Source organism: Borostomias antarcticus, assembly GCF_949987555.1.
Source record: "Borostomias antarcticus genome assembly, chromosome: 6".
Lineage (NCBI taxonomy): Eukaryota > Metazoa > Chordata > Actinopteri > Stomiiformes > Stomiidae > Borostomias > Borostomias antarcticus.
Window position 1 is genome coordinate 4,377,919 of NC_140239.1, and position 9,675 is coordinate 4,387,593.

The window sequence follows — 9,675 nt, forward strand, 5'->3', positions numbered from 1 at the left end:
TTTGATTTGATGTTCTGGGACCACTGCATCTTGTGGTAGCAACATAGAACTGCAGGTCAACAACGACAAGAGGGAGAAAGGGAGCGACAAATAGGATTCCCCTTTCATGGTGTGTCGGCTTACAGCCAACACACAAAAAGAACACAAAACCTACAGGCAATGTTGCAGTATAAGCAAGCCCAGGCAGTAGTGAGGAGAAAAATAAGGCAGATAAAGAGGGCATATTGGAGGAAGCATTGAGACTCCATTGGCAGCACCACCCAGAAGGAAAGAGTATTGTATGGAGGGAGGTAAATAGAAAGTGGCAGCAGCAATGGGATCAAGAGACTAAAGGAAGACGTCTCTATAACCTTCAGAGTAAAGTTGGCACTGTGAGGAGTGTAAGGGGGAGCAGACAAGAGGACGCAGGAATCAGTAGGTTAAGGATAGGATATACACATCTCAACAGTAAACTATTCATGATAGGAAAACATCCAACAGGGAAGTGTGAGAGATTCCAAGAGCCAGAGACGGTGGAGCATGTGATCAGATGTGGGAAATACATCATAGAGAGAGGGGGAATGATGCAGGGAATTAGGAGAGCAGGATTGACAGGAGACACACTGAATAATATACTGGAATGTGGAGGGAGTGGAAGAGGCAGGAGATGCTGGATTAGCTTCCTGACAACTGGATTGATGGGGAGAATCTGAACTGAAGGACTGATATGAAGGATGTAGGAGCAGATGGCGAGAATCTGAACTGGAGGACTGATATGAAGGATGTAGGAGCAGATGGCGAGAATCTGAACTGGAGGACTGATATGAAGGATGTAGGAGCAGATGGCGAGAATCTGAACTGGAGGACTGATATGAAGGATGTAGGAGCAATATAGCTCCGACAGATGGAGGTAATGCAAGAGTATGGATGCAAACTGCCGTAAAACGCCGAAGAAGAAGAAGAAGCAATCTGCTGTGTGCACTCCTTTTCACTAGGGGGCGGAACTCACCTGACTGTGGTTGAGAAACCATAACCAATAAGCCAGAGCTACGCTGCCTGCTTGACGGATAGCACGGAACCTAAAGAGGGCTATGCGGATAGCTATCAGCCTAATAACGAAGTTGAATTACCGGGTTAGATAAGCAATTTAAAGGTAAAACGAACATAGAGATGACACATATAACACGTGTTTCTGAAATCGAGGAATGATAGCATTATGTCGTTTGATGTCTCTGGCAAGCTACGTTAATATCAGTGGCCTCTAACCAGCTCGTTTTCTAGCTAGCTAGCTAGCATCGCGTCATCATCAGCAAGCTATAGCTAGCAAGCTACTAGCACATTTTACGCTAGCTAATGCTAACGTTACTACGTGATTTCTTATCCCTACCAAATCACTTGTCACTCAATTGTAATTGCGGGGTCTCAAAGCTAACCTTACTTCCATCGAGGCAAATCAGTAGCTACCTGGCTAGCTAAAGGAAGAGTTAGCACCACCGCTAGGGATAGCTAGACAGTACTAGCATCTAAAACAAGTGTTCACTTATTGTTTTACCGGTTGTTGGAGTTTGTGTTGTTAATTCCGCGGCAGTACACAAGTAATTTGTGCCAATGACATTTATATGAATGTTAATTAGCTTCGCTAGCTGGATATTTTGTAATTTAACGTTAACCATCTAGCTTGTCCTCTTGGCATGTCTGTTTTGTTGTTTGGCAAGCCACTAACGATACTGTCTGATTACTTTATATAACACATATCTAACTTGGCTTAATACTCTTGTCAAAATATTTCAGACCAGCGCCAAAATGACGACCGCTCCATACAACTATTCTTATATCTTCAAATACATCATCATCGGTAAGTGTGTCAATAATACTTAAGTAAACCCACTAGAAGTTACTCTGCTCTATCGTCAGACCCAGCCCACTTGTCTTTGCTGTCATGAGGTTGTGATTCTCCCCCCCCTCCCTCGTCCTAGGTGATATGGGCGTAGGGAAGTCATGTCTGCTTCATCAGTTCACCGAAAAGAAATGTGAGTAGCTAGAAATGCTAGCCTCTTTTATACATTCTTCTTTCCTATTGCTGTGATGATGACGTTTGTCCGCGCATGTGTCTCTCCAGTCATGGCGGACTGCCCCCACACCATCGGGGTGGAGTTTGGTACGCGGATCATCGAGGTGAGCGGTCAGAAGATCAAGCTGCAGATCTGGGACACCGCCGGCCAAGAGCGCTTCAGAGCCGTGACACGCAGCTACTACAGGGGTGCAGCAGGGGCACTCATGGTCTACGACATCACCAGGTAGGCCAGGCACACCTACACACCACAGACAGAGACGTAAAGTAACTTTGATAGTCAGACTATTGTGTTTTCACTGGTTCTTCCTCTGTGTCTCTGCAGGAGGAGCACGTACAACCACCTGAGCAGCTGGCTGACTGACGCTAGGAACCTGACTAACCCCAACACGGTGAGTTTGCTATACGCTAAAGCTAGGAACTTCAATCAATCAATCAATCAATCAAAGCTTTATTTGTATAGCACATTTCATACCCAGAGGCAACACAATGCGCTTTACAGAGAACTTGACCAACCCCAACACACTGAGTTAACGATAGCCTAGGAACCAACCTCAACACTAAGTTAGCAGTAGTTAGCTAGCCTAACACTATGAGTTAAAGGACACTCTGTGAGTTTCCTGTCTTTGAAAACAAGAGTTTATGGTGTTTTTGAGGGATTTTGTCTATGCACCTATGGATCCATTGAGTATGTTAGCGGCGACGGGCTATATCTCGAGAGTGCACTGTTTGACGAAACTTTGATATCGGCCGTTGTATATGATTGTAAATAACCTTTTAACACGGCTTATAATGCTAAATTCTGAACCTGTCCTTTAACTACTGTATAGCGTTCAAAAACCTCGCCAAACTTTCTGAGTTACTGTAGGTCCGTCTTGCATACTCTCACTATTGTGTGTGTGTGTGTGTGTGTGTGTGTGTGTGTGTGTGTGTGTGTGTGTGTGTCTCCTCAGGTGATCATCCTGATAGGAAACAAGGCAGACCTGGAGGCCCAGAGGGACGTCACCTACGAGGAGGCCAAGCAGTTTGCAGAGGAGAACGGTGAGGGAGTTAGGGTCACCCAGGTGATCATGGGGAGCGGAGGGAGAGAGGAGAGGAGGAAGAGAGGAGGGAATAAAGGAGTGGAAAGGAGGGAAAGAGGAGAGAAGAGAGAGGGATGCTAGAGAAGGGAGTTACTCAGGTCTCTCCAGAGTTATGTCTGGATGGATGAACAGAGGAGGGAGGGAGAGAGAGAGGAGAGAAGGGAATAGAGGAGAGGAAAGGAGAGAAAGAGGAGAGAGGGTAGAGAAGGGAGTTACTCAGGTCTCCCCAGAGTTGTCTGGTGGGTGGGTGGATGGATGGATGGATGAACAGATGGATGAACAGCCTCTCTGTGTATCAGCTGTAATGATGTCCTGTGTTTGCAGGTCTACTGTTCCTGGAGGCCAGTGCAAAGACGTAAGTAAAGTCAAACACACACATTGTGGGTTTCAGGGTGGCATCGATGACATGAAAGTGCCTGTTGTTCAAAGGCATGTTTAAGATCGTGTTTGTTTTTGTTTGTTTTTCTGTTTGTTTGTTTGTTTTCAGCACTCCTGCCAGATGCATCTTGTATATGTTGTGTACACCCACCCGTTAAATACGCCCGTTTATACTTGTGTGTCTGACCCAGAGGGGAGAACGTGGAGGACGCGTTCTTGGAGGCTGCTAAGAAGATCTACCAGAACATCCAGGACGGGAGTCTGGACCTGAACGCGGCCGAGTCGGGGGTCCAGCACAAACCCTCTGCTCCGCAGGGGGGCCGTCTCACCAGCGAGCCCCAGCCCGCCAAGGAGGGCTGCAGCTGCTAATGACCTCAACAAGCACCCTTCACCTCCCGCCTCTGACCACCACCCCCCAGGAGCCCTCCCACTCTGCCCGGCCCCGCCTCCTCTCTTCTCGGCTGTGGCGTCGACCTGACCCCCTCAGGAGGCTCTTCGACTAGGAGGCCCCACTCCTCTGCTTTCTTCTCTCGCTCTCTCTCGCTCTTTCTTCTCCCTCTCTCTCTTTCTTCTCTCTCTCTCTCTCTCTTTTTCCCTTGTCCCTTTCAGCCAGTTATTCTGCACGGCGCCACACCTGTGCGTCACATTTCCCAGCTGCCCCGGTACAGCCCCGGCCTGAAGACGGGCTGTGGGGGGGGGGGGGCAGGAAGTGGAGAGAAGAGAAGAAAGGGGAAGAGGAGAAAAGAAGAAAGAGAAGCGAACTTGGTACCAAGGGGAGAGAGAGAGAGGCCTCATCAGGCTCTGCTGCTCCTTGAGAACCACAGCAGCCATTCATGACACACCACAGCTGTGGTGTTTTAAGTGTAGTACTATTTTAATTGAAATTAAGTTATTAAACTCAGAAAAAAATATGATTATATGGAAAGTGAAGTATTGAGCAAACAGACTCGGATTTCAAAGATAACGGGTGCATGATTCACTCAACATAATATCTATACTGATCATTCTTGTTAAGACTTTGTAATTACTTCAGAAGGCTTCGATTTTGGCGTTTGTTGGATGTACTTTTCGTTATATTATATGATTGTTACCAAATATATTCTCTTTATTATTATTTTTTACCCTTTGTAAACAAGTCGGGAAGATTCCATATGATAGGTCCAGTATATAGAAGAGCATGTATAGACCAAATAGTCGATTTCCTAGGTGCCTCACAGGAAGACGTGTTGACCTGTAGCATGGGAACACCGCAAACCTAGGATCTCTCTGGGATTGATTTGTTTTGCCTTATTCCGCGTAACTTGTTGTGCAGAATATTGTAAGAAACCAAGTCATGTGTAAATTGAGCGTTACCTTGTTTTGATACAGGACAGCCTGCGCCTTGCTTCACATAGTAGAACCCATCTCTCTGTATAGAACAAGGATGTGTTTGTTTGCAGTTGGGTTTGACTGGTTTGTTTTGACTCACCACACTACTATGATACGTCCATGTCTTTGGCAGTTTGATTCTCCCTACTAATCTTAAAAATCATTCCAGCTTACTTAAATCTACCATGAATGAAGGATGTGATTTCAACTGATCCATAAGGACTCGACTTTCCATTCAGTATGTTTGTACTGGCTTGCAGAATGTAACTACAGTACTGTTTGTGCTCCATCACATCCCATGGGGCACTGCTCTTGTGAAGAGGCCGTTGTCGGCTAGTTGTCCTCTCACGATCATGATTTGGGACTCGCATCATGGTGATCATGTTCTCGCCTGAGCAGTAGTGAATGGCATCTCCTAATGTACAGTCATGATTGAAGTCTGTTATTTTGATATTGTACAATGTTTATATTATTGTGAATACGAAGCACTGACTGATCATATCGGCAAGGTAACCGTTCACCGTTTACTCCCGGTAACAGCACTGGCTCTGACTGAACAGCCCCATGACACCATATTTATGAATGCTCAAAGCTGATCATGTCAAAACTTCATCTGGCGTTATAACAGTACATCTCTTTTGCCACCCGTTTCTGTAAAAACTTAACACCTTGTATGTACATGGGTCCCGTTATTTATATCTGTGACGATTCCCGTCAGCTGTACTTTTCATTTTATGACCATAATGCAGTTTATTGTAATATTTGTAAATAAAGCTTACTGAGACCATGGGATTACGGCGCTTCATTTCCACGCTGGTTGATTGAACAGCTGAGAGTAAAAGCAAACGGATGTTGACAAATTGTGAAAAAATATTTATTTTATGTAAAGTTAACCACACTTAATTACATGAGAGATTAATAAGAATAAGGATGTACTGGGTGTGGAGCTACAGTAAAAGTGCTGTAATATAAAATCATATAAAAATGTCATAAAATATCAAATACTGTAGGCACAGGGAGATTATTTCCCACACTTAACACACTGATCACAACCTAAATTTGAGGTAATGAATATTTGATCAGTATTGCTATTTTGTATAAAAGCTGGTTTGGTGTGGGTAACGGTGAACACCAGCTGGATATTCAGTCAGTCAGAGGGGGGTCCAGGCCCAGACTGGGTCCAGCCGCAGAGCGGTGGATTTGGAAGCAGGGGGTAGAGGAGGTGATGCTGGAGGTTCGAGAGCAGGGCTCAGGCTGGCTCCGGACCACAGAGGAACTCCAGAATCCTCCCGTGGAAGTCCTCCCGTCTCCCAGCTAGGGAGGAGCTGTGCTTGGGTACTGAGGATGCGAGGCCCCCGGTGGCCGTTGGATAACGCTGCTCACAGCGCAGGCTCCTTCTCTGGCACCGTGGGGTCCAGTCTCTCAGGGCCCGTCGGAGGCCTCTGGCAGGTCCGCTTGGTGGGGGAGAGGGAGGAGGAGTCGGAGGAGGACAGAGACAGGAGCTGGTCCAGTTTGTCCACCCTCCGGCGCAGTCCCTGCAGGCTACCCTCCGTCTGCTGCCTGCGCAGACACAGAGATTCCTCCTGGTTCCACATGCGTCTGCGCAGCTGGGCCTAGAGGACGACACGCGTCAGCTCACACACGGTGATAAATGATGATTGGTATTGAAGCGTCAATGCCGAGAGGAAGTATTGCGCCGGAACAGAATTGTAGATCAGACTCAAGATTTATTGAGTCCAACAGCAGACAGGATCCTGGGTCAGTCTCAGAGACAATTCAGTGTTCTCTGATCGGACAACATAGCATTGAGTTTGTGCATCTTTATAGTCACGGTGTGGCCAGATTCTATACATAGTTCAGTCTTATGACCGTATACATCTGTGCATCAGTGCCTAGTTGCCGTTTACTCCATATTTCCCGGCACTGGGAATAGCTTAAAGGAGTAGTGAAGGGAAAATGCATGTTTAGCCCTGTTTTAAGGTTACTTATGATCATATACAATGTTTTTGAAATCGAGAGTTTAACATGTTTTTGAATGATTTTTCAAGGTGCCCATCCACATTCATTGTATGACCAAAACGGTGGTAGAGCAATTATCAGACTTTCTCAAAAGTGCTAGTTTTGTCAACGTTTTGATCTGAATCATTGTATATGATCATAAGTAACCTTAAAACAGTGCTAAACATGCATTTTCCCTTTACTACTCCTTTAAGAACGGAAAACAACTAGGACTATCTATTACTATGTTATATAACATCACATAATGCCTGTGTGACTGGAATATGGCGTGTACGTTTAACACATGCGCATGTTACATCCAACTTGGGGTACGTACAGTGGGAGAGATGACGGAGAGAAGGAGGGGAGGGAGGAGAGATGGGAAGGGGAGTGGTCTAACCTTGAGGTGGTCTTCCTGCTGGCGAAGTCTCTCTCTCAGGACCTCTCCTCTCCACTGCTCGTCCTGGGCGCGGTCAAGAAGAGAGACCGCCATTCACGAAGAAACAGTCACGCAAGAGTTATAGTCGGACATTACTGCTGTGTTACAGGCTGGTCTGGGTACAGTTGTTATGCTGTGTAAGAAGCATAGTTAAGACATTACCGCGGTGTTATAGGCTGGTCTGGGATCAGCCGGGGGGGAGTAGTGGGGGTCGTTGTCCTTCTGGGTCTCTGTGTCTGAGGCGTCTTCGTCCGGCGCCGTGTCCACCTGCGGTATCCCGCTGTTAAGCTCCGCCTTCACGTCCCACCTGAGCGAGCGCATGGCGGCCTTGATCTCCCTCAGACGACCCTCCCCCTCCTCCTGGCTACGCAGCTACACACACACACACACACACACACACACACACACACACACACACAGACAGACAGACAGACACACACACAGACACACACATACACAGACACACACACAAACATGCACGCACACACACACACAGACAGACAGACAGACAGACACACACAAACACACACAAACGCACGCACACACACACACAAACACACACAAACACACACACATACACACACACACACACACGCGCGCGCGCACACACACACACACACTCGCGCACACACACACACACACACACAAACACACTTTGAGAGGTCTGTACAAGGCCACGGTTCGACCAGTTCGACACACACACGCACGCACACACGCACGCACACACGCACACACGCACACACACACACACACACACACACACACACACACACAGTTCAGCGCTGGGGCCAGGCCGGCCGGCCTGCGGTACCTTCTCTCTGAGACAGAGCAGCTGAGTGTTGGCCGTCTGGACCTCCTGCTGCAGTCCGGCAGCGTGCTGGCGGTTCTCCTCTGCTGCCCGCTCTGCTGCAGACAGCGCCCCCTGCAGGACGGCGCGCTCCTATGACACAACGCATTACAATGAATGATCATGTAATGTTTGCATCATGTTTTGATTATTGTATTATCTATTATTTTACTAATGTGTTGGATGTGACTTGGTTGTGGATGTATTGGATGTGTTATGGATGTGGAGCATGGATGAATGCACTACATTGTTGTTTTTAACCTTTGTTTTATAGCACTTTTGAGATTTCTCGAAATGTAAAGTGCATTATAAATAACATGTATTATTATTATCTGTCACAATGAAGAGTGTGTGTGTGTGAGTGTGTGTGTGTGTGTGTGTGTGTGTTACCTGTTCGGCCCGCTCCAGTCTCTCTCCCTCCTCCGCCTGCGCCGCCCTCAGCTCCGCCCCTCGCCGCTGGAGCTCCGCCTCCCGCTCGGCTACTTCCTGACCTGCAGCCAATCACACGGCAGTAGATGAGAAACCCCCACAGCCGGAGAGGTAGAGATGGGTGCTAATGAGTGAGTGATGCGCTTCGCTAAGGGCGAAATAAACTACATGTCCCAGTCACCCAGCTGCTGCACCCTCTCCTGCAGGAGGGCGGAGTTCTCCTGCTCCCTGTGGAGCCTGAGGCTCCGCCCCTCGCCGTCGGCCACGGCGGCCGTCAGCTCCTGCAGCCGTAGCCGGCGCTGGGCCAGGGCGGACTCCTCCTCCTGGCTCTGGGTCTGCAGCGCCTGGGCACGGGCGCACACACACACACACACACACACACACACACACACACACACACACACACACACACACACACACACACACACACACACACACACACACACACACACACACAGAGAGAGCTCTTTAGAGTCGCACACCTTGGCGTGGTCTTCTAAAGAGGGCTGTGGTGACCGGTATATGTGAGTTGCGTACCTCCAGCTGGGCGTGTCTCTGGGCCGCCTCCCTCTCCAGCTGGCCCAGCCTTGTCTGTAGCTCCTCCTCCCTGCGGCGCTGCTGCTGCGCGCGCTCCCTCCTCTGCTCCAGCTCCTCCCTCACCGCCTGCTCCTCCCTCCGCAGGGCGTCACGCCCCCTGGTGGACGCCTGCAGCTCCTGCGCACACAGCAAGAGGGGAGGTGGGGCGAGTTACATTTACATTACATTTACATTACTACATTATTACTACTACATTACATCATTTAGCAGACGCTTTTATCCAAAGCTACTAACTAACTACTAACTAAATAATTGCATTTAACGTAGGAAAAGCCAATGTACTACTACTTGCCAGAACTCACAAGTGTGTCTCCTTTCTAAAACAAGTGACCAAGAGCATAATCTAGTGCTGAAGGCAAAGTGCAAGAATAGCAATCTAAAATACAATAGGTGCTTAAGAGGGTGGATCGTGGTAGTTCTTCTTGAAGAGGTGAGTTTTAAGCGTGCGGTTAAAAATGGGCAGCAACTCTGCTGTCCTGACGTCAGT

General features: G+C 48.0%; 2 protein-coding genes across 2 annotated transcripts in view; one reads left to right on the top strand and one right to left on the bottom strand.

Annotated features, from left to right (window-relative positions):
• The first annotated feature begins 1,036 nt into the window (after positions 1 to 1,036).
• rab14 (RAB14, member RAS oncogene family) lies at positions 1,037 to 5,651 on the top strand. The gene is made up of 8 exons (XM_084440235.1): positions 1,037 to 1,132; positions 1,771 to 1,834; positions 1,956 to 2,009; positions 2,099 to 2,276; positions 2,376 to 2,442; positions 3,004 to 3,091; positions 3,457 to 3,487; positions 3,702 to 5,651. Exons 2-8 carry the CDS (start codon positions 1,783 to 1,785, stop codon positions 3,877 to 3,879), a joined length of 648 nt encoding a protein of 215 aa, XP_084296361.1. The 5' UTR covers positions 1,037 to 1,132; positions 1,771 to 1,782; the 3' UTR covers positions 3,880 to 5,651.
• Positions 5,652 to 5,782: 131 nt separating this feature from the next.
• cntrl (centriolin) overlaps positions 5,783 to 9,675 on the bottom strand; it is a 22,752-nt gene continuing 18,859 nt past the window's right edge. Inside the window, exons 27-33 of the mRNA XM_084439295.1 lie at positions 9,129 to 9,305; positions 8,773 to 8,935; positions 8,553 to 8,653; positions 8,127 to 8,255; positions 7,478 to 7,687; positions 7,277 to 7,339; positions 5,783 to 6,491 (exon numbers count right to left, since the gene is read on the bottom strand). Coding sequence (XP_084295421.1) covers positions 6,258 to 6,491; positions 7,277 to 7,339; positions 7,478 to 7,687; positions 8,127 to 8,255; positions 8,553 to 8,653; positions 8,773 to 8,935; positions 9,129 to 9,305 — 1,077 coding nt within the window. The 3' untranslated portion in view covers positions 5,783 to 6,257. The remainder of the gene's footprint in view (positions 6,492 to 7,276; positions 7,340 to 7,477; positions 7,688 to 8,126; positions 8,256 to 8,552; positions 8,654 to 8,772; positions 8,936 to 9,128; positions 9,306 to 9,675) is intronic.